Here is a 24,903-nt window from a genome sequence, read left to right as displayed (position 1 = left end):
ACATGGTGATCAAGGGCACTCTCCCACTGGAAATCATTTAGGACTCTCTCCAGGACAGAATCCACACTTGAGCCCAGTATTCGAAGCCTCCTGCCTCTGCCACCTCACCTTTCATGAAGTATTTGTGTGGCGCTCTGGAGACCAGCCAGCCCCTCCAGATGTCCTTTCTCACCACATCCTCCAAGATCCCTGGGAATCGAGTGGTTCCCATTGGCAGATGAAGAAGCTGAGAATCAGATTGTCCTTCCTTTGCCCAAGGTCACACAGCTTGCAATGTCCTTTGTGAAAGTTTCTAATTCCAGGTCCTGTGTTCTTCCCACTTACAACCCGTTTGTTGTTTGACCTGATTCCTTAAACTGGGTGCTTCTCAGTGAAGCAGAGGCATGGAAGTCTGGTTCCTTCTTTTAGGTGCCAGCTTCTCCATCTGGATCTCCTCTGAAGAGCGCAGTGGTTTACACTCTTCACCCCAGGCGCTTGGTAGGCACGTTTGCAGGACAATGGGTGCTCTTACTGGTCCACATGCTAAATCTCCCCAAATGAAAGGCCAGCTGCAGAGCACGAGAAGAACAAGGGTTGAATGATTTGATCAGACATCTGTGGGGGCCTCCTGGCATTTGGAGTGTGAGCGCCTTAGAGAAACTAACCATTCTGGCCCGAGGGAGTTGGAGACAGTTAATCTTGGTGGTTCTGACCGCTCACTGCCCCAGAGGTCCCAGCCTGCTGCATGACTCAGAGTCCCCAACACTCCCCCTATTCTTCTCTCACTGGGATAGTTGGGAGGCCATTTCTAAGGCATTTTAATTTGGTAATAGCTTGACATGGCCCGCTATGCCCAGGGCTGTGTGTTTTAGAAGTTACTGTTGCTTTCTCAGTGGGGGAGTTGGTTTTGAGCTGCTCCATCCGGGACATCTGACTGCCCTGCGTAGCCATGGGAAGAGCCTTTCCTGTTGGCGTCTGGCCTCCCATGCTCCTGCTTGTCTGGGCTTTTTCTTCTCCATTATGGATTACCTGAGTGCACAGACCTTGGACTATTCCATAGCCCAATTCTTTTTTTTTTTAATTTTTAAACATTATTATACAATTTTTAGAGACTACTTCCCACTAATGCTTGTTACAAAATATTGGCTATGTTCCCTGTGTTGTACAATACATCCTTGAACCAGTCTTACACCCTATAGTTTGTATCTCCCACTCTCCCACCCCTGTTTTGCCCATCCGCACCCTTCCCTCTGGTAACCACTAGTTTGTTCTCTATATCTGTGAGTCTGCTTGTTTTTCGTTATATTCCCTAGTTTGTTGTATTTTTTAGATTCCACATAATCATGATACCATGCGGAATTTGTGTTCCCCTGTCTGACTTATTTGACTTAGCATCATGCCCTCCAGGTCCATCTGTGTTTCTGTACATCCACAGCCCTGATCCTTGAGGAACTTCGCCAGAAGTTGATGGTGGTTATTAGAGAGGAAAGATTTGGCTGAAGGTTCGCTGTTGTACATGCATTTCTACGTGCATTTCTGCAATGCACTGTGTTAAAGAGGCAATGGCCATCCATCTTTCCTTTGCTTTGTGGAACTTTCTGGAATTCACAAAGACCATAGGAACCAACAGTAAGAGGCAGGCAAGGGGATGGGGGGCCATGAGGGACTCTTGGTGCCTCACTGAATGTTACACACTGCCAGAGAGCTTCTCTACCCCATCTTCAGCTGCACTGACCGCTCGTGCTGTCCCTGGACTCTGTGCGACTCTCTGTGATGGCACTGACTGGGATCCACGCCAGGGCGGTGTCCTGTTAAGAGCTCCTGCACTCATGTCAGAGAAAGATAGGTTCAAATAGTATCCAGAACTTACTAGTTGTATGACCTTGAATAAGTCTCTTCATCTTTCTGAGCTTCTATGTAAATTAATAATTAACAGCACCCTACTCACATGGCTATTGAGAAGAATAATTGAAGAAACCTGTAATGTTCCTGTCACTGTGCCTAGTCCAGAAGTTTCCAGTAGGTTCAGTAGTTGCACTGAAGTTTATGTTTCATTTCTGAAATACAGTTGTTTCCATAAGAAAATACTGTTATGTAAATTCTCTTGTTAAACCCTTGACCTTTTTTTGCCTGCAAAATAAAGGCCCAACTATGACTTGTCCCTCAGCATTTGTATTTGCATTTCAGGCTTTAAATTTCATTGTTAGGGAAGACTAAGAAAATGTAGATTTCTAGAAGAAAATGCATGTAGATACAGATGAGAGTTTGTCTAAATTCAATGAGCAGTGGCTCCGTATAAGGCCCTGGGCCAGGATCACAGGGCTGAGGAAATCATACATGACACACGCTAGGCAGTGGCATCATGGTTTCTGGCTGTCCTGTACAGGCACCAACCTCCCCCACCCCATACCCACTGCACCCCTGTCCCTGTAGAAGGCAGCCCCAAGGGAAGACTTGCTGCAGGGCCCTGGCACAGCAGAGCAGCTGGGCATCAGTGTGCTGGCAGCTGGCCCAAGGATGGAGGCGGGGGAGGTTGGGGCTGGGAACTGGCCAGCAGCCAGACCTCCCTCAGGTGCCCCAGCAGTCACGGAATGGGTCCTGTTCTTCCGCTTTGGTTTTCTCTAGACTGCACTGAGCAGGGTTTGGGGAGGCAGGGCAGTGACTCCAGCCCCATGTGGAACCCATACAGATGTTGAAGACCAGAGAAGTGAGATGACTTGACTACAGTCACGCAGCAACAGATCCAGGGCTAGAACTCACAAGCCTTCTGAAAGATAGTCAGCGCTGTCTGACTTGTGGACTCCTGAGATTGCCTTATTTCCAGTGCAAGTGCACTGAGATTGTCAGTGAGAGTTCCTTCAGAAAATCGATGGGGTCTTCTGTGTGCCCATTCTCTGTGCAAGGAACTGGGCTTACAGGGTTAAATCAGACCCTGACTTTGGGAATTCACAGCGCCATGAGGGACACATAGTACCAACAGTTGTAGTTCAGTATGGCAAGTGCCCATGTGGGCAAGCATGTAATGTGGGTGGTGGTAGATGGACAATGAGCACAGAGGAGGCACTTGGCCCAATCTGGGGATCTAGGAGTTACTCCCAGTGAAACTGACATCTGAGCTGAGTTGTGAAGGACCAGGAAGCAGAAGGAGGAGAACAAGGAAGAACATTCCAGGCAGAGGGAATAGGATAGCAGGAGAGCATACTCAGTGAGACCCCCCAACATATATTTGATATATATTCAGGGCACTGAGTACTTCCCACTGGCTGGACCATAGTATGTGTGAGAGAATAAAGGCAGATGAGGCTGGACATGTAGAAACATTCAAGAAGGTTGAAAAGGCTGTGCCTGTGATTTTATCAAAGCCTGGGAGCTCTCTCCTTAGATCTCCAGGGCGCCAATCTCCTAGTCTGGGAGCCTGGATGGAATTCCTGATTTCCTTGCAACCAGGCTTACTGCAAAGAATCTATTTGAAATCCAGTGAGTTCCTTTTACCAAATTCCACAGAAGGGCCTTGTTGTTTATCTACTTATTCCTTTAGAATGTCCTGGCTCCTCCCCTCCACCCGCCTCTGGAAACTTGGTGTGGAAAAGGGACTGAAGTGCTGATTGTAGGAAATGAAGCTTGATTCAAGGTTTAAACACCAATAGCTCTTCATGAAACAGTAACCACTGCCTGGCAAGCTATGACTCTCCCTCTCTCCCCACAGGCCTGCAGAGTTAGCCACCAAGTACGAAAACTTTTCAGAGGGAACCTGCAAGCCTGGCTATGCTTCGGCCTTGATGACTGCCATCTTCCCCCGGTAAGTGCTCGGGTTTCTTCCCATCACCTGGTTAGCCCGGTCCATGGCCCAGGGCTCAGACACACCTACCCCTGGTGGCAAGTGGTGTGCTCCTGAGAAAGTGAGATTCTGTGATGTCTTCTCTCCTGCATCCTTGAGTCTGTGGGTGCCTGACTGCCTGAAATAACTTTGCTTTTGGTTGGCTCCTACCCTAGTCCTACTCTTGGCCCTGGTTACACCTTACCTCATCCTCTCTGAGCTTGTACCTGCCAGCACAGCTCGTTTCTGCAGAGGAGAAAGAGGAGGTAGGACCTATGTGCTCCCCCTCGGAAGCCAGGTATCCAGAGGCAGCCAGACAGTGCTCCGCAGCACAGAAGCTCATAGTCCTTTTTAGAAGCTCGGACCTGGCTTCAGGGAGGCATGTCCAAATAAAGCAGGAAATAGAGCAGAGGAGTTTCTGAGGCTGGCTGTTTTGGCACCTTCCCTCTCTGTCCCTTTGGCGTCCTGGAGTTCCTGATTTCTTTGATTGCAGGCTGCTGAAAGAAGACCTGCCAAACCCTGGGAGATCCTTTCACCAAATTCCCCTAAGAGGCCTTGCTTGCTTATCTGCCTTTTCCTTTCGGGTTTTCTTTCCTGAAGCCTCGGTGTGGAAAAGAGCCTAATGTGCTGTGATCATCTTGTCTGCAGTCTGAGTGCAGTGAGACCCTTGGGGTTGTTTCACTCCATCAGAGAGCTATAGGAGTATCTGACTCAAGGGGTTGTAGGAGGGGCTGCTCAGGACCTCTGGGAGTCAAGATGTAGCACTCAGACCACCAGAGGAGCCCTTGGGGTGGCCTCTTGGAGTGGGCTCTGCTCACTGGGGGAAGGGTATGCACCCCATCCCTTAGAGGATGAGGTTAGGGCACACAGTGTCCTTGCACAGGAATGCTATTATGGTCTCTTTCTTTCCTAACATAAACCATTCAAGCTTAGCTCCTTGTATAAAATGGGGGCTCTGCTGGCTGGATATCTGGTGTTCAGATAGAGATCTTTGTCCAGGCTCTGCATTCTGACTTGATTCCAGTATTTTGCTTCTCCCAGCTATTTACTGAGCACTTTTTCAGGGTCTGGCAGTATGTTCCATATTCTTACATAGGTTTTCTCAGACCTACAGGGCTCAGGCCCCTGGGCCAGACACGTGTGAGTTTTCCTTGACCTGCATGTGGATTTTATAACTGAAAGTAATACAAGCACATGGGGAAAAGAACTCAATAGTACAAAAGGGTATTTACTTCCACTCCAGACCCCAGAGACAGCCAATATACCATAAAAAGGAACAGACTGTAATTATTGTCCTGTGTCTTGCTTTTAGCCACCCCAAGGGCTCCTCTGAATCCATATATGCTGATAATAGGATAATCTCTAAGATATATTGCATAATATATAATTGTTTTTTTGAGTCTGCCTCTTTTGTTTGGTATAATGCATTTGAGATTCAAGCATATCTGTAGCAGTTGTTTGTTCCTTTTTATTGCTGAATAGTATTTCATTATACAGGCATGACATTTTATGTTGTTTATCTATTCAGCAGTCAAAAGGTATCTGGGTTAATTCCAGTTTCTAGCTATTATAAATAAAGCTAATATAAACATTTGTGTAGAGGATGTATGCTTCACTTTGTAAGAATTTGTCAATCTGTTTTCAGAAGTGACTATATTCTTTTGCCTTCCTGCCAGCAGCGTATGAAGATTTTAATTGCTTTACATCCCTGATATCCATCTTTTTTATTTTAGCTGTCCTAGTAGGTTGAGAGCGGTCTCTCACTATGATTTTAATTTGTATTTTACTAATGACTAATGATGTTGAGTCAGACTTGCCTGTGAGCATCCAGGAGTCTCTGGCGAAGGCCATGGGTTGACAGTGACCTCCATGGGGTTGCTACTACTGCTGCTAAGTCGCTTCAGTCATGTCCGACTCTGTGCGACCCCAGAGACGGCAGCCCACCAGGCTCCCCCGTCCCTGGGATTCTCCAGGCAAGAACACTGGAGTGGGTTGCCATTTCCTTCTCCAATGCATGAAAGTGAAAAGTGAAAGTGAAGTTGCTCAGTCGTGTCTGACTCTTAGTGACCCCATGGACCACAGCCCACCAGGCTTCTCCGTCCATGGGATTTTCCAGGCAAGAGTGCTGGAGTGGGGTGCCATTGCATGGGGTTAGGGGCACTGAATACAACAGGCCTGAGAGCCTCGGGGTGTGCTGCCATAAATCCTTTCGAAGGAGGTAGCCATTACCCCTACCATAGTTTGGCCTCAGGGAAGGAACTACAGGGAGGAAACACAGCCCCGCCCATCAACAGAAAATTGGATTAAAGATTTACTGAGTATGGCCCTGCCTACCAGAGCGGGGCTTCCCAGGTGGCACTAGTGGTAAAGAACCCGCCTGTCAATGCAGGAGATATAAGAGACAAGGGTTCAATCCCTGGGTTGGGAAGATCCCCTGGAAGAGGGCACGGCAACCCACTCCATTATTCTTGCCTGGAGAATCCCATGGACAGAGGAGTCTGGCGGGCTACAGTCCATAGGATCACAAAGAGTCGGACATGCCTGAAGTGACTTAGCACATCAGAGCAAGACCCAAATTCCCCCGCAGCCAGTCCCTCGCATCAGGAAGCTTCCACAAGCCTCTTATCCTTACCCATTTCAGAGGGCAGACAGAACAAAAACCACAATCACAGGAAACTAACCAAACCGATCACGTGGATCACAGCCTTGTCCTATTCAATGAAACTATGAGCCATGCCATGTAGGGCCACTCAAGATGGATGGGTAATGATGGAGAGTCCTGACAAAATGTAGTCCATTGGAGAAGTGAATGGCAAACCACTTCAGTGTTCTTACCTGCGAACTCCATAAATAGTATGAAAAGGCAAAAAGATATGACACTGAAAGATGAACTCCCCAGGTTGGTAGGTGCCCAATATGCTACTTGAGAAGAGTGGAGAAATATCTCCAAAAGGAATGAAGAGGCTGAGCCAAAGTGAAAACGGCACCCAGCTGTGGATGTGACTGGTGATGGAAGTAAAGTCTGATGCTGTAAAGAAAATATTGCATAGAAATGTAAAATGTCAGGTCCATGAGTCAAGGTAAATTGAACATAGTCAAGCAAGAGATGGCAAGAGTGAACATCAACATTTTAGGAAGCAGTGAACTAAAATGGACTGGAATGGGTGAATTTAATTCAGATGATCATTGTATCTACTACTGTGGGCAAGAATCCCTTAGAAGAAATGGAGTAGCCCTCATAGTCAACAAAACAGTCCAGAATGCAGTACTCGGATGCAATCTCAAAAATGACAGAATGATCTCTGTTCAGTTCCAAGGCAAACCATTCAATATCACAGTAAACAAAGTCTATGACCCAACCAGTAATGCTGAAGAACCTGAAGTTGAACTGTTCTATGAAGACCTACAAGACCTTCTAAAACTAACACCCAAAAAAGATGTCCTTTTCATCATAGGGGATTGGAATGCAAAAGTAGAAAGTCAAGAGGTACATGGATTAACAGGCAAGTTTGGCCTTGGAGTACAAAATGAAGCGGGGCAAAGGCTAACAGACCTTTGCCAAGAGAACACACTGGTCATAGCAAATACCCTCTTCCAACAACACAAGAGAAGATTCTACACATGGACATCACCAGATGGTCAATACTGAAATCAGATTGATTATATTCTTTGCAGCCAAAGATGGAAACGTTCTATACAGTCAGCAAAAACCAAGACCAGGAGCTGACTGTGGCTCAGATCATGAACTCCTTATTGCAAATTCAGACTTGAGTTGAAGAAAGTAGGGGAAACCACTAGACCATTCAGGTATGACCTAAATCAAATCCCTTATGATTATACAGTGGAAGTGAGAAATAGATTTAAAAGATTAGATCTGATAGACAGACTGCCTGAGAAACTATGGATGGAGGTTTGTAATATTGTACAGGAGGCTGTAATCAAAACCATGCCCAAGAAAAAGAAATGCAAAAGGCAAAATGGTTGTCTGAGGAGGCCTTACAAGTAGCTGAGAAAAGAAAAGTGAAAGGTAAAAGAAAGATATACCCATTTGAATGCAGAGTTCCAAAGAATAGCAAGGACAGATAAGACAACCTTCCTAAGTGATCAATATAAAGAACTAGAGGAAAAAATAGAGTGAGAAAGACTAGAGATCTCTTCAAGAAAATTAGAGATACCAAGGGAACATTTCATGCAAAGATGGGCACCAAAAAGGAAAGAAACGGAATGACCTAACAGAAGCAGAAGATATTAAGAAGAAGTGGCAAGAATACACAGAAGAACTGTACAAAAAAGATCTTCATGACCCAGAAAAATCATGATGGTGTGATCACTCACCTAGAGCCAGACCTCCTGGAATGCAAAGACAAATGGGCCTTAGAAAGCATCACTACAAACAAAGTTAGTGGAGGTGATGGAATTCCAGTTGAGCTATTTCAAATCCTGAAAGATGATGCTGTGAAAGTGCTGCACTCAATATGCCAGCAAATTTGGAAAACTCAGCAGTGGCCACAGGACTGGAAAAGGTCAGTTTTCATTCCAATCCCAAAGAAAGGCAATGCCAAAGAATGCTCAAACTACCGCACAATTGCACTCATCTCACACACTAGTAAAGTAGTGCTCAAAGTTCTCCAAGTGAGGCTTCAGTAGTATGTGAACCATGAATTTCCAGATGCTCAAGCTGGATTTAGAAAAGGCAGAGGAACTAGAGATCAAGTTGCCAAGATCTACTGGATCATCAAAAAAGCAAGAGAGTTCCAGAAAAACATCTACTTCTGCTTTATTGACTATGCCAAAGCCTTTGCGCTGTGTGGATCACAATAAACTGTGGAAAATTCTGAAAGAGATGGGAATACCAGACCACCTTTCCTGCCTCTTGAGAAATCTGTATGCAGGTCAAGAAGCAACAGTTAGAACCCACATGGAACAACGGACTGGCTTCACATTGGGAGAGGAGTATATCAAGGCTGTATATTGTCACCCTGCTTATTTAACTTATATGCAGAGTACATCATGTGAAATGCTGGGCTGATAAAGCACAAGCTGGAATCAAGATTTCCAGGAGAAATGTCAATAACCTCAGATATGCAGACGACACCACCCTTTATGGCAGAAAGTGAAGAACTAAAGAGCCTCTTGATGAAAGTGAAAGAGGAGAGTGAAAACGCTGGCTTAAAATGCAGCATTCAAAAAATGAAGATCATGACATCTGGTACTATCACTTCATGGCAAATAGATGGGGAAACAATGGAAACAGTGAGATAGTTAATTTTCTTGGGCTCCAAAATTACTGCAAAGGGTGACTGCAGCCATAAAATTAGAAGATGCTTGCTCTTTGGAAGAAAAGCTATGACAAACCTAGAGAGCATATTAAAAGGTAGAGACATCACTTTGCCAACAAAGGTCCATCTAGTCAAAGCTATGGTATTTCCAGTAGTCATGTATGGATGTGAGAGTTGGACCATGAAGAAAGCTGAGTGCCAAAGAATTGATGCTTTTGAACTGTGGTGTTGGAGAAGACTGTTGAGAGTCCCTTGGATAGTAAGGAGATCAAACCAGTCAATTCTAAAGGAAATCAGTCCTGAATAGTCACTGGAAGGACTGATGCTGAAGCTTAAGCTCCAGTACTTTGGCCATCTGATGCAAAAAACTGACTCATTGGGAAAAGACCCTGATGGGTAAGGTTGAAGGCAGGAGGAGAAGGGGATGACAGAGGATGAGATGGTTGGATGGTATCACCGACTCCATGGACATGAGTTTGAGCAAGCCCCAGGAGTTGGTAATGGACAGGGAAGCCTGGCATGCTGCCGTCCATGGGGTTGCAGAGTCCGACACAACTGAACAACTGAATTGAACTGACTTTTTCCTTTGTGTAGATGCATGTTTCTATTTGTTCTTTTTCTTTTGCTTGAAGAATGTCTTTTAACATTACTTATGAAGAAAATTTAATGGCAATGAAATCTATCAGCTTTGGTTTCTCTGATCAAGTCTTTATTTTACCTTCAGCTTCAAAAAGTTGTTTTTGACTGCGTATACAATTCTAGGTTGACAATTTCATAAACACACACACACACAGTACTTTAAAGATATAACTTCATTTTCTTTTGATTTGTATAGTTTCTATGTCTTCTGTCATTGTTACCTTTTTTTGCTTTGTATGTAACATTTCTCTTTTCCTCTGGCTACTTTTTTGAGATTTTATTCCTTATCACTTGTTTTCAGCAATTTGATATGATGCACTTTGTTGTAGTTTTCCTTATATTATTCTTGACTTGCATTTATCTAGCTCAGTGAATCTGTGGGTTTGTATTTACTTTTAATCAAATTTGGATGCTTTTTGTCCTTATTTTTTCAAATATATTTTCTGTTCATCACCCTTCCCAGGATTCCAGTTACATGTATGTTAAGCCTTTGGTCCAATTGGTTTGTTTGATGCTATTGTGTTGGTGGGGTTTTTTCCTCCCAATTTCTTATTTCTCTTTGTGTTTCATTTTGGACAGCTGATATTTCTGTGTTTTCACGTCCACTGGTATTTCTTTTGTGGTGTCTAATCAGCTGTTAATCCCATCTGGTGTGTTTTCATGTCAGATACTGTGTTTGTAATCCCTGTGGTTCTATTAAGGTCTTTTTATATCTTGCACTTCATTCTTTATTATGTCCATGTGTTCTTCTATTGGTAATTTCATCATCTCTATCTTTTCTGGGGTGGTTTCTCTTGATTGATTTTTCTCCTGGTAATGACCTATATTTCTAATTCTTCATATGCCTGACTGGTAATTTTTTTTATTAGATTCAAAACAATGTGAAATTTATGTTTTTATGTGCAAGATTTTTTTTTGTATTCTCTTAAATAGTTCTAGTTTTGCTTGGGTGTGTAGTTAAATTACTTGGAATCAGTTGTATTCCTTTGAGACTTGCTTTTAACGCTGTTGGTGCAGGTGTTGAGTAACCCTTTGTCTAGAGCTAATTTATCCCCATTACTAATGCAGTACCTGTCTGAAGACTTGACTCAGTGCCTTGTTGGTTGCAAGGCGTTTCCACCCTGCCTGATTTATTTCCACAGTGCTTTTGTCAATACAAACAATGAATTTATAATTTTGAAAGTTATTGGCAAATTGTCCTCTGTAGCAGTTCTTGAATTTATATCTACACATAGTATTTTATAGAGTTGTCTTTGTCTATTTTCATCCAATACTTGTATAGCTTTATTATTTATATTTGAATTAATAATCCATTTGAGATTTTTATTGTTTTGTTTTGGTGTTAGGCATGATTCTTGGTGTCAGGATCTGGATTTAATTATTTTCCTTATGGGTAACTAGTGTTTTTTTGATATTTTGACCAAAAAGTTGTAAGTAAATTTAGGAATTTGAAATTTGTAGCAACACTATTTTGACACAAGAGGTTTTGATACAGTTCTTTTAACATGTTAGTTTTGACCCCACCTAATAAAAACCAACTTAAATCTCTCTCTCTCTGTTTTGTTACCAAGTGCTGTATGAAGCACATTCTCACTCTGTTCCTAAGCCTCAGGCCTCTTTGAGCCCGCCCAGTCACTGCCTCCCACACCTGAGCAAAGACTGGGGAGCAGGCAGTGGTAAAGGAAGGGATGCTGATACTCTGGCCTGTCCAGGATGCAGAATCCTGCTTCTCTGGGAAGCCAGCCGGCTCACTCTCGCACCTGCCTCCTTTCCTCTTCAAAACTTGCCTACCTGGATCCATTGTCCTCTAGTGAGAGAGATGGGGAGGAGGGGGCATGAGATCCAAAGGAACTCAGATTTATTGAGCATCTGCTCAACTCTGTACAGTGGATTAGGGCTTTTCATCCATTGGTCTCATGGAAGGGAAAATCTTCCCTGACCTCCTCCCATGAACACACTGTTATTCTTTCCTCAACCCATCCTGCTGAGTGCTGCACACATTGCTCTGTTATTGTACTTATAACTGTGTATTGATATTTCTTCTTCCATCATAGGCTGTGCACCCCTTAGCACAGAAGTATGGTCTTGTTCATGGCTGCTAGTACTTAGCAGACCCTTTAGCACTTAGTAGGTGCTTAATGCTTGTTACATGAATGGATATGGATCTCTGCCCTTGGGAGACTAAGAGTCTGAGGGTGTGAGAAATGTTGATAAAACACTGTTTCAGTGGAGAGAGTTACCAACGAAAAATAACTATTTTGACATGTCTTTGGATATCAGTTGTTATGTACTTACTGAAAGCCCATGTGCCTAGCGCCATACTAGGTATCTGAGAACACTTATAAGAGGAGTTCCTATTGGAGAGCACCTTATAATCCTAATCTTATTAATATAATAATCTTAAAAATAGTCCAAGTCTTCTGATGTTCCGACTCAAAACATACCCAGAAAACACACTTGCTTTATTCAAGTTATTTTATTTAGAATGGCTCATTGGCTTTTAAATAGTAGCTTTACCATTGATGATTCCTTGGTGGCTCAGATGGTAACAAATTTGCATGCAATGCAGGAGATCCAAGTTCGATCCCTGGGTCAGGAAGATCCCCTGAAGAAGGGAATGGCTACCCACTCCAGTATTCTTGGCTAAAGAATTCCATGGACAGAGGAACCTGGCGGGCTGCAGTCCACGAGTCTGTCACAAAGAGTCTGACACAACTGAGTGACTAACACACACACCAATGTGTGCTAGATTAGAAAGAGATGAGATGTGGGGACCCAACGTGCTCAGAGCGCTCTCCCTTAATAGGCTGTGCATGATCTTGGAAAAGTCAGAGCATCACATAACTCATTAGTCAAGAGGATGAAATGAGATGATGTATCTTGGGGCTATGAATGTTAGATCCTTCCAACAAAATTTAATATTAGACATTAATTGAATTCTGTTTTTTCAATGACTTTCATTAAATCAGGTTAGTTTTTTTTTCAGTAAGAAATAAAGATCCCAGAATAGGTCATGGTATACATTTAAAATGTAGGTTTAAAAAATATGTATAACTCATAAAAGCTTTTTAAAAATATTTTTACTTCCTTATTTCTTTGGGTGGGGAGATCTTTGTTGCAGCGTGCGGGATCTTTAGCTGTGGCATGCAAACTCTTAGTTGTGGCGTGTGGGCTCTAGTTCCCTGACCAGGATCGAACCCAGGCCCCTTGCATTGGGAGCACGAGTCTTAGCCACTGGACCACCAAGGAAGTCCCTAATTCATAAAATCTGAATGGACGCTCCCCATTTTCCTAGCAGTGTTTTGCTATAAACGTACAAGTGGCTTTTTAGAAGTGCTTTCGTGAAAGATTGAGTATCATGTCTTTCTGATGGTCACCAGCAGAGCCATTCAGCATCAGGTACAAGCGCACAGCCATAGGCGAGGCCTGCGGCAAACAGTTGCAGCAGAAAGCAGAATCCAGACCCAGACTGTGCCCAAGCACAGCAGCGACACTGACAGCCAACACCTACTGATGTATCAATATTGACTTCCCAGATCCTCTGCTAAGAACTTTTCCTGTTTGTTCTGTTTAAGAATCTGCCTGCCAACGCAGGAGATGCAATAGATGTGGATTCGATCCCTGGGTTGGGAAGATCCCCTAGAGCAGGAAATGGCAACCCACTCCAGTATTCTTGCCTGGAAGATCCCATGGACAGAGGAGCCTCCTGGGCTACAGTCCATAGGGTTGCAAAGAGTCAGACCTGACTGAGCACGCATGCACAAGCACAGTCTTCCCAACAATCCTCTGAAATAGAACAGTTATTGATACACTTTTAGCTCTGAGGAAATGGAGGCATAAGGAAGTTAAGCAATTGGCCTGAGGTCACATGGATAGGATGTTTTGAACCTGAGTACTCTGACCTCAGAGCTTACATGCTCAACTGCCACCTTCTACTGCCTCTTGCTGCTGCTGTCTTATGGACAGGGTGGCTGGGGGCCAGATCACAGAGGTCTACCAGATGCCCTGTGGGGGCTCTAGCGGCATTGGTGTGGAACTGCCCTCTTGCCCAGCTCTACAGAGGAAAACCTCACTCCCTTGAGATGTTTGTTGCCTTGGGAAGGCCAGGGTGTGTAGTGTGTGTCTGTAACTGTGTGTGTCTGTGATTCTCATACTACTAAGGAATCATAGCTGTCATCCAAGCTGACCAAGTTCCCCAGAGTGCAAAGGATGGCCTGTGAAACCTTGCTGAGATCTCTGAGGCAGGAAATCGGGAGGAATGACAGTCCCAGCTGCCTGTTTGGGGAACCGTGCATGAGAAGGTGCCAGAGGCCCATTGCACTGCCCTGGAGGATTTGAAAATTTATAGTCTTCTGGCCAGGGTGACTGGGTATCTTGTATCCCCACATTCCAAAGCCCCTCCCCCTCTGTCCTTCATGGATTCTGGGACTTTTATCACTTCAACACCAGGGAGGAGTGGAAAGATGGGAAAGGCATCCTTGTAAAGCTCTGTCCCGTACCATAAATTACAGAGGAGAATAGAGCACCATCCACTTCCATAGATTCATTGTCCTAGCCTGAGAGCAAGCTGAGTGTTCCCCCACTCCCCTGCCCAGGAGTGTGCAAGAGACTTGTTACTCTTGCTCTCTCTGCTTCCTCATTCCCCCTTATTCTTAATTTCTGTACTCTCACTTCCATTCCCACCACCCCTCCCTGAAATGCTCTTGTCCAGATCGCCCAGAAGGACTAACTGACACATCCAATGGGCGGACCTCTTTTTTTGACCTCTCTGAAACATTTGGCAGTATTGATCTCTTTCTCCATGTTGAACATTTTGTAACCCTCTTTTCATTAATGCTTGTCCAAACTCCCTTCTCATTCTCCTATTTCTCTATTTTTTCTTTTCAGTCTCTTTTACAAGCAGTCTCTTTTTCCTGTACCCACCCTTAAATGTTGATGTTAAAAAAAAAGAAGAATATTGATGTCTGCTAGGCTTCAACCATGGTCCTTTTTCTTCTCTTCTCACTATATGTTAGCTTCAGCTACAAATATGTGCTGGTGACTCTCAAATCGGTTAGGACCCCAGATCTCTTCTATCTCTAGACCCAAATATCCAACTTCCTACTGAACAGCTCCACTTGGATGACTCTTGAGCATCTCAAAGTCAATGTATCCAACTCACCAAATTTTCAATCATTCTAATCAGCCCATGTTGCCTATTTCGGTGAATGATACCACTATTCACTCTGTCACCGAAATCTGGGTGTGATTCTTTCTCCTTCCATTCTAAATCAGATATCCGGTTAGTCATCGAGTCCTGACAGGTCTACTCTCTATAGAGAAGTCCGGCCGTTCCCCTGAGCACTGATTCCCCAACCTCTCTTTAGAAACCTGAATCTTCATTCTGCTTACTGACTCCTTCATATCACTATTTAATCGTACTTAGGTTTTTCTCGTCCCTTAAGAAGCTGCCATGTGGACTCCACTGTCCTAAGTAGTTGTTGTTTAATTCCTGAGTAGGATCTGACTCTTTTGTGACCCCATGGACTGTACTCCGCCAGACTCCTCTGTCCATGGGATTTCCCAGGCAAGAATACTGAAGTGGGTTGCCATTTTCTTCTCCAGGGGATCTTCCCAACCCAGGGATTGAACACATGTCTCCTGCATTGTCAGGCAGATTCGTTATGGCTGAGCCACCAGGGAAGCCCATCCTATAGTAAACGTAATGATAATAACTACCACATCATTCATTCAACAAATCTTTATTGAGCAGCTCCTAAGCACCAGATACTCTCCTAGGTGCCAGAAGCTTCAGCATTATGTAAGACACTTAAAATCTCTCCTCTTTATGGCTTACACTCCATTGGCAGCCACAGACAGCCTGTGTGTGTAAAATATCACAGTTTTATGGCATCCACAGCTTTATCCAGCCACTGTACTAAATATTGTATGTTCATTGCCTATTTAATCTTTACAGTAGCCCTGTGGAGAAAATGTTGCTATGCCCACTTTACAGATGAAAAAACTATAACCTCCCCAAGGTCACAACAACACAGAGCCAGGAACCAAACCCATCAATTCCACCTTGTGTCCTGAGTTATGGCTCTGAACCGTGAACCTATAGGGGATTACAGATGCCTTTTGATTGGAGAATGTAAGTATCTTCAGTAGGTACTTCTGCAGTGAAATCCTTGGATGCTGGGCCTTTCTGGAAAGAGCAGAGTGCTCAGTAACTAAAGCTTCTCTGTGGAGTGTTCAAGGGCTGACAGTCCTGCCTGAGCTGGACAGACTACATGCCTGTCCTTGACCTGGACACCAGCTTGTAGCTGAAGGAACTACCATCTGTGTCCTGTTGGTTTCTCTGCCGTCAATTTTTTTTTTCCAGGTGTTCCTAAGTGACATTTGTTCTGATCTCTTCTGGGAACCAATCCATGATCTGCTTTTAAAGTAACTCCACTTCTGGGAATTGCCTGGGGGTCCAGTGGTGAGGACTCCATGCTTCCACTGCTGAGGCCAGGGGTTCAATCCCTAGTTGGGGAGCCAACATCCCATAAACCACATGGCTAAAAAGGGGAAAAAAATTTTTTTTATTAAAAAATAAAGTAGCTCCACTTCTGGTCTCAACCTACCCCTGCTTCCTGACCTTTCCAGGAACTCATGCCCTGTAGCTACACCCTCATCTCCTTCCTCTTTGCTCTATCTTCCAATCTTTATAGGTGGATCTGTAGTACATGGCTAGAGTTGTTTTCTTTGGAGAAATCTCTTGCTCTAGATGACTAAGGACCTGTATACTTCTTGCACAGGTAAATGCTGCAGACCCACCCGGTGAGATTTTTTTCTGGTTATAAACTCATACATCATAGACAAAGTGCTAGGCCTCCATCTGCTCACCACTCCTGATGTTATCAGAACGTGTCTTTTCTCCTGCCCCAATTCAGGACCTGAGGAGCTAGGTCTCATCCCCTCTCAAACTCTCCTACCGAGAGTCCTTGGCAGAATGCCCCAGCAGGTATCTGTCAGTAGGGAGCCTATTAAGTGTCTTGGAATCAGAAGTGTGTGAACTGGTCTACAACAAAGACTTTTGAGAAACTGAAAATACAGTGTTAGAAAGGTCTGTAGCAATTAGAGTTAAGTTTTTGTCATTTGTCATCTAACAATTTTAAAATGGGGCTTCTTATATTTTATATGTGTTTTAATTTTTATAGTGATTCATTTTTATTATATTTTATAAAAGGATCACTCTGTGACAGAATTGAAATTTGAAATGCAGCACAACAAAGTGAATCAGTTATACATATGCTGCTGCTGCTGCTGCTGCTAAGTCGCGTCAGTCGTGTCCGACTCTGTGCGACCCCAGAGACGACAGCCCACCAGGCTCCCCCGTCCCTGGGATTCTCCAGGCAAGAACACTGGAGTGGGTTGCCATTTCCTTCTCCATATACATATGCAAATACCACAACTATACTCCAATAAAAATTTTAAAAACAAACAAAAACTGGTCCTTCTTCCCAGGTAGTTTGAGAAGCATGGACTATAGTGATAAGAGTACAGGCTTTGAAAGTGAATAGGACTGGTTGGCATAATCTCTCCAGACCTCCCTTTCTTCCCCTGTACCCACTGACCCCAGGATTAAGGGAAGCAGCACCTGGACACACACAGCCAGGTGTATGTGCTCTGGGAGAGGCGAGGACAGCGGGTCCTGAGTGGAGGCGCAGAGGAGGCCCCTAAGCAGGGCTGGGCGATGACAGTTTGACCCGGAGGATTCGTGGGGCAGGGGATGCGTGGGCTATCCCCGGGAAGATGGGGCTTCAGAAGCAAGTCAGACACCCTGGTGGGAGCAGCTTTTCCCCTTGCAGTCCCAGCTCCAGGCTGTGCCTGAGAGCAGGAAGCCTTAGAAGTGCTTAGTAGCCCAGCGCCTGGTGAGAGCAGACCGGCAGGCTGCATTCTTGTGGTATTTGGAGATTGATCTTGTCAAGATTAGCAGCTTTGCTTTTCTTAGTTCAGGTACAAGATCCTCACGTGGGGAGCTCTGCTGCCTGTGAGGAGCAAAAGCGGGCGAAAGCACAGAACGTGATCCTGGCCACTCACTGTTCAAGGTTCCAGGACTGGAGCAGCCCAGACAGACCCTGGCTACTCAGCGGGAGGCGGGCCCGACTCTGAGCTCCACCCACACAAGTCCCGGGAGGGGCGGAGGGAGACGCTCTGCCCTGCAGCGTTGGGGAGCAGGCCGGCGGTGGCGGTTTCAGCATCTTGTGGCTCTTCGGGCTCCATCTGCTCCCCCACGGTGACTGGCCTCCACGCATAGCTAGTGCTGGAGAGGAGAAGCAGGGCTGAAGCCTCACCGCTCCCAGGTAGAAGGAAGACTCCAGCTGATGCCTGCCTCCTGTCGTGTGAGCTTTCTGCCCCTATGCCATGCATGGAACCCAGGCTCAGGGCTGGGCTAGGGAGAGAAAGGAAATGACCCATATACACAGCTCAGAGGGAAGGTGGACAAGACTGTCCGGGGCTACATGGAGAGGGCTGGGTAACCTGGTCTCTACTCATGGGAGACCCTCGTGGGGGAAACACAAGCCTGTTTGTTGACAGCATCACAACCAGCAGGCCTGTTGACAGCTGACCTCATGACATCTCTGTGCCTCTCATGTTGGGACAGTCCCATCCTCCCTCCCCACGTTCCCAGAGCTTGGTACAGGGAAGTTTCCTGCAGCAACACAACTTGAAAACAGATGGTTGCAAAACACGGAAGAACACCTTGAACTCTGTTGCTCAGCCCCTCGAGAGTGTCTGGGCCAGGGGCCAGCTGCAGAGCTTGCCCCAGGAAGCACACCGCCAAATGGAGTGAGACCCCCAAATGGGGCAAGGCAGGTACAGGAGGCCTGGGCTCAGAAACCGGCTCTCTGGGGCTGGATGAGGGATGGTTCTGTGCCTATCATCCCCACTATCCGTGGTCCCCTGTGTCCAGGGGCAGTGTCATCTGTGGGGTTCTGGCCAGGGAAACGGCTGTCTCTGCTTCATTCCCCATCTCCCCCACCACCCTCCTGCAAGCCCCCAGGACCAGCAACAGGGATTCAGGCAGGACTTGATTCAGCTTGCCCCTAGGACCTTTTGAACCTTCTGTTAAGCGGCCGCCAGGACGACCATGTCTTTCTTTTCTTGCTCAGAGGCCGCTGCCCGCACAGGTCCCCTCCCCGCAGTGGGCTTGTCTCCATTCCCCCCACCACCCCCAGGGAGGATGCAGCGAGAGTGATCGCTGGTTCGATTAGGCTTGCTGAGCCCATGTGGGGAAGGAAGGCCTCGGGGGCAGTGACCTTTTATAAAAATGTGGTCAGCAGCTGCCTCTGGTGTAGCCCGCTCTTCCTGAGGCATGATGGAGAGCAGTGCCAGAGGCAGCAGGCTCAGCAGGCCACGCCCCAGGCTGTGGGGAAAGACAGTTCGGCTAGAAGACTGGGGCCCTTGACCCAGCCCGGTCTCCAGCAGGCTCAACAAAGCCACTGACCCTCAAGGAGATTATAGGGAGGAAACAAAGGGTTCAGGGGCTACAGGCTGGTGAGGTGTCTGTCCACACAGGCACAGCTGCATAGAGGGTAGGGGTGCAGGGGTGACCTGGAGAAGCGTTTGCCCAAGGGAGAAAGGAAGGACAGTCATCCTCTGCCCCGCCTCTGGATCCCCAGGGCGACCTCTGCTGTGAGCAGCAGGTCTTGTCCTTGTCAGTTATTAGCCCCTTGCAGGCAGGGCTTGGGAGCTGGATGCAGAGGGGGCGGGGCAGGGACATGGGCTACAGGACTAAAGCCACCATGTTCCCTCTAAAGCTGGAGCTTGCTCATTTTCTTCCCAGACTGTGATTAGGCCTACTTATTGGCTACCTTTCAGTCCTTTTCTGAGGGTTTTCCTGAATTTCAAGAAGTAGAGAAATCTGTAGCTGTGGCAGAAGCAGTCCAACCACACTGTGCTGCGAAAGTGGGGAAGGGCATGTTTGCCACCTGACTTCACCCCAGGTCAGTGATCCCTTGAGTTCGGGGCCTTGCCAGTAGTACCCATGCCGGGACCACAGCATCTCATTCCTGCTATCTTAGCAAAGACCAAATGGGGCCAGGGCTCACCTTCCTCAGTTGGGGCAAATGAAAAGAGCCTGGGTCTTGGAGGCAAACGAACTCAGGTTTGAGTCCCAGCTTCACCACTTAACTAGCCGTGGGACCTTGGACAAGGTCCTCTAGGCCTGCCCAGGTTCAACTTCCTCACCTGTCAAGTGGGAATAACAGCCCCTACCTTGTGGGCAGTCAGGAGAATGCCACGAGACGTGTGGTTCTGGCCGTCAGTGAATGCACAGCAGTGGCAATACTTGTTGCATTCTGTCCTTACGCTTGACTGCCACCACTCCCATCAGGACCTTCCGGTGACGTGTCTTGGCTGGGAGCTGTCTGGAGTTGTACAGACTGTGCGTACAAACACAGGTGATTGGCATCTGTTGATACAGAAATGCCTCCACATATCAGGAAGTGTGGTTTTTGGCAATCTCAGCCACACAGGATGCAACTGATAACCTGTAATTTAGTGAAGAAAAAAAAAAAGGAAAAGAAAGAAAGGGGAAAAAAGAAAAGAAAAAGTCTTCTGAACCCCTGATGGAGTTATCAGAGCACCCGGGAACTGATGCTGGCTGGTGCCCTAACCCCTGGGGAGCCCTGCCCTACAAACCATGGTCTTTTATACCTTTGTCTGTGCATACACTGTTCCCCCCAGACTGGCATGCCCTTGCCCTGATTCCCTGCCTTGAGGACACTGCCTCGATGACAACAGGCAGCTCGAACGTCACAGAGCACAGCGTCTCTTGTGTGCGTCTAGGGGTCCCTCCTCACATTCTCCACCTGTCAAACTTCAGCACAGATGGTGCTTCCCCTGCGAGGCTTTCCCTACATGCACGGGCAGAGGTCGGCTCGGGGCTCCCACAGCTCCCTTTGTGCCTCTCTGTCACCCTCACACAGAGCACATAGTTCCCCCCCAGGTCCTCTAGTTTTCACCTTTAATGCAGCCTGTGTGGCTCATAACTGAGAGTGAGCTGGCGACAGCTCCCAAGCCCTTGCCTTTGTCTATGAGCGCGGTTGTCACGGCAGGCTTTGGCTTGGAGTGGGGTCCTGCTGACCTTCTTTTGCCACGTGCACGCACACCACGCCCCCCACCCTGACCCAGTGCTCTTTGCTTCCTTGCAGCAGCCACACTACCAGCATCAGCAATGAGAAAGGTCTAATAAATGTATTCAAGGACATATTAAATTCTAGATAATTCTCCCCTCTAAACACTGAATTTGATGGGCTCCCCGAATAAGCACAAATAACTGGGAATTGCATGTCTGTTGGTTCACTTATTTAATGCATTTTTTGTTCAGTGTCTGTGTTGGACACTGGGGAACTGGGTTTGAAAATACAGGCATGGTGCCAGATCACCATCTGGGGGACCTTCAATGCAGCTGTATCTCAGGGCTCCGGTGACATTCAAGCCAGGTTGAAAGGCAAGAGACAGTGGAGAGCCCTCTCCACCACCTCCTGTGCTGGCCCAGCTCTGGCTACACACTAGGTGTCTTGGGTGAACATCCCACTTAGCTCTGTGGGCTGTGGCAGGGCTGAGAGACTGACAGCTTTGTAGCCTCAGAAAAACGGGCTTGTGAATGGCTCTCATGGAGCAGAGTTGTAACGAGATAGAAACGACATCTGAAAAGACTTTTGAGCCAGTCTTCTTGGCATGTTCACCCAAATCAAGCCCAAACAAAAGGCTGTTGATGCTGTGTCTTCCACACAAGTCACGAAAAGCTTCAGACTGAGAGTGAGCCGTTTCTGTTTCTGCAGTCCAGAGACGATAAAGAATGAACACTGGCCCGAAGTTGTCCCCTAGAATTGCACTTGTCTGTGCAGCATGTGATCTTAATCCCCCAGCCCCATGCAGAGGCTCCAGTGTGGCAGAGAGTGCCCTCAGGGCCAGGGAGCAGGGCTCCCACATCTTCCACTTCTGAGGGGCCAGGACCAGACCCTACAGATCCCCATCTGGACACTTCCTTCCCCCTGGTGACTGCTTGCCTGGCGCCTCACTGCCTGGGGACCCAAGGCAGATTCTGCCCCTTCCCCAGCCCCTAAGCACCCTATCTCTGCCAAGCCTTATGCAGAGCTTTGGGAGACAGTGATCAGTAAGAAACAGTGCATGAGAGAGACAGGACAATGTGGTGACCACAGGGACAGAGCAAACCAAGGAGCTGTGCGCACCCAGATGAGGGGCAGCTATACTGACTAAGCAAGCAGGAAGGGCTTCCTAGAGGAGATGCCCCTGTGCTGACAGTTGGAGGACAATTAGAAACTGACCAGGCAGAGTCTGGGAAAGGCACTCACACTAAGGAAGGCGATGCATTGTCAAGTAATCTGGGCTGTCCAGGGTACAGGTCCTGGTGGGAAGAGGCCTTGAATGCCACGCCAAGGAGTCTGCCCTTATGAGGTCAGCAAAGGTTTTGAGTGGGGGACAGTATCAAGTCTGTGCTCTAGAAAGATCATTACATTGAATGGGGGAAAGGATTAGAGGAGGTGGGACTGAGGAGGGAGCCCCTTGGGAGGCAGTGATGAGCACAGGATGGATTGGTGAGATGCTGGGAAGAGAAGTGACCTTAGGTGGCTGGAGTCAGGGTGGCAGGAAGGAGTAGAGATGACCCCCACATTCTGATTTGGGGAGCGGGGGAGATGGTGGCCCTACTGTCTAAAGTAGAGACCACAAGGGAAGGGCAAGTTTGGGAGCAGCTGTTGAACTCATTTGGGGAAATACTGACCTTGAGGCTTCTACGAATCATCAGATACAAATGTGAAACACCAGGGTCCTTCTAGTTTTTCTCCACCCCTCCCCCCATTTCTTTCTATTATAAACAACATTGCTGTGAACAGTATTCTTATACAAATATGTTTTTAGACAGTTCCTTGACAATTTCAGTATGTTTTGGACACAACGAAAGAATTTTATATATCTATATATATTGCATTGATTCATTGTTTGCCTAAACTTCCTTCCCACTCCTTCCCTCATTATTTATCTTACAAGCATTTTCATATCTTGGATGCCCTACTGGGTACTAAGAATGCAGAGTCATGCGTAAACCCTACCCTAGAGCTCCAGTCTCGAGGGGGGAGTCAGACATGAGCACAAAATGTAATATAGCGTTGATGCTGTGGTAGATGAAAATATAGGATGCTGTGAACATGCAGAAAAGAGACACCAAATTAAATTAGAAATGTCAGAGGCCCTTTTTTCCCCCTAACTTCTGGGTTCACTCCTCTTCACCGTTATTATTCACGGTACCCCTTGACCTTCATTCTAATAATTTACTTCTAGCATTTAAAAGCCATAGAAAGTCCTCTCGTTGGCGAGTGGTGACTCACCATCATTCTGTTGAAGAATTTTCTTTCTTTTTTTGTTTTTGTTTTGTATTTGGCAGAGGTGGGTACTGTAAGTGTCAGCAGTTGAAATGGATCATGTCAGTAGTTTCTCAAAATATGTGGCCTGTGGACCTGAAAGGTTCATGGACCCCTCAAGGCTGTGTCCAACCAGAACCCAAAGAGCTGTGCCTTTTCCTGTCTCCTGATCTCTTCTGGAATCATTCTTTGTTTTCTCGCTACCCCTCCCTATTTTCTCAGCACTACCTGTTCTCAGAGACATCCAGGTAAAGACATGTTACGGTCCCCCCTTCAGAAGCTTGGGCAAAATACCTCAGAAGTTCCTTTCCCTCCCCCAGCGTAAGCCCGCAGCACTGGGAGGGTGTGTAACAGAATGCCTGGAGAAGCCATCTTTTTTGGGTGAAGTGATAGAAGAAGAATTTTTGCAGGAAGTGATACTTTATCCAAGTCTTAAAGATTGTTTAGGAATTAGGCAATTGAAAAACAATAGGTCAAGTGTTCTAGACAGAGGGGCAGCATAAACTCAGAGCGTGAGCCACCCAGGGATAGTCAGAGAACTGCAAGTGATGTGGCATGTTCGGGGCACGGTGTTACGTCCTAGAATACTGAAAGACAAGATGTCATCCAGGGCAGGGTCCAGGGAGACCTTACAAGTCATTCTAAAAGGATTGTGATGCTGTCCTGTGAGACGATGTGGGGATATCATTGACATGTTTTAGACAAGAGAAAAGAGTATGCCTTGATCCAGTTTGCTACTTGGAAAGGTTTCTCTAACCTAATATGGAAGACGGACTGGAGGAGGGAACGTAGAGATGAGTTAGGAGACTGCTGCAGTGCCTGCTGAAGGCAATGCTGGGGATGGAGATTAGCGGCTCTTTGAGGAACACTTAGGAAATAGAATCAAACTATCCCTCCTCTTCTCCCGGAACATCTTGTGTGACTTTTCTCCCAACACCACCACTTCTGATCATGGCGCTGTAATTAGTCTCTCCCTCCAGGACAGGAGCATAGCATTCCTCTTTGTGGCCAACCCAAGCACCTAACTAGCACCTGGCACTGGCTCAGTAAGTGCTTATTATGCCTACTGAATTCATTTGATGATTAACTGAGTGTGAATGGCTGGGGAGAGGGAAGTATCTGGAATGACTCCCAAGTTTCTGGCTTCAAAAACAGGAAAAGTTGGAATGCTATTCATTGAGATAGGGAATCTGAGAAGACGGGCAGTTGTTTCTGATTTTCCAATTCTGGCTTTTGTTAAGAGAAGAGGAAAGGGCAGAGATCACAAATCTGGTTGTGGACATAATGAGATGCCTCCAGGACACTTAAGGAAAGATGTAATCAGTTACGTGTATGAGTCTGGAGTCCAGGAAAAGCGGTCAGAGCCAGAGATGACGCAATGGGAATCTCAGCATGTAGATGGAGTTTGGGCTGTAGATGAGGTTGTACGGGGAAAGTGTGTAGACTGGGTCCCAAACCTGCAGCTTACAAGATAAAGTTGACATGCTTTGTGTGGCCGGCACATGCACGCGTGCTAAGTTGCTTCAGTCATGTCTGATTCTTTGCAACCCCATGGACTGTAGCCTGCCAGGTTCCTCTGTCCATGGCATTCTCCATTCAAGAACACTGGAGTGAGTTGCCATGCCCTCCTCCAGGGAATCTTCCTGACCCAGATTCAAACCTGTATCTCTTATTCCTCCTGCATTGGCAGGTGGGTTCTTTACCACTGGCGCCATCTGGGAGCCATGTGGCCAGCACAGTGTTTTCAAATAGTGTGAATTCTTTTAGGCAATCT

The 24,903-nt window shown here is 46.5% G+C and overlaps 1 protein-coding gene across 11 annotated transcripts in view; it reads left to right on the top strand.

Moving 5' to 3' along the window:
* Positions 1 to 24,903, top strand: part of ST3GAL3 (ST3 beta-galactoside alpha-2,3-sialyltransferase 3) — a 213,500-nt gene that overhangs the window by 135,747 nt on the left and 52,850 nt on the right. For 10 of the 11 annotated variants that reach the window (XM_024985419.2, XM_024985415.2, XM_024985404.2 and 7 more), the window contains 1 exon segment: positions 3,686 to 3,778. In XM_024985419.2, the coding sequence (XP_024841187.1) occupies positions 3,686 to 3,778 (93 nt within the window). 11 annotated transcript variants of the gene reach the window in all.

This window comes from Bos taurus, chromosome 3 (assembly GCF_002263795.3).
Source record: "Bos taurus isolate L1 Dominette 01449 registration number 42190680 breed Hereford chromosome 3, ARS-UCD2.0, whole genome shotgun sequence".
Classification (NCBI taxonomy): Eukaryota; Metazoa; Chordata; class Mammalia; order Artiodactyla; family Bovidae; genus Bos; species Bos taurus.
Note: the sequence above shows the minus strand (reverse complement) of the source record. Positions and strands in the feature narration are given on the sequence as shown.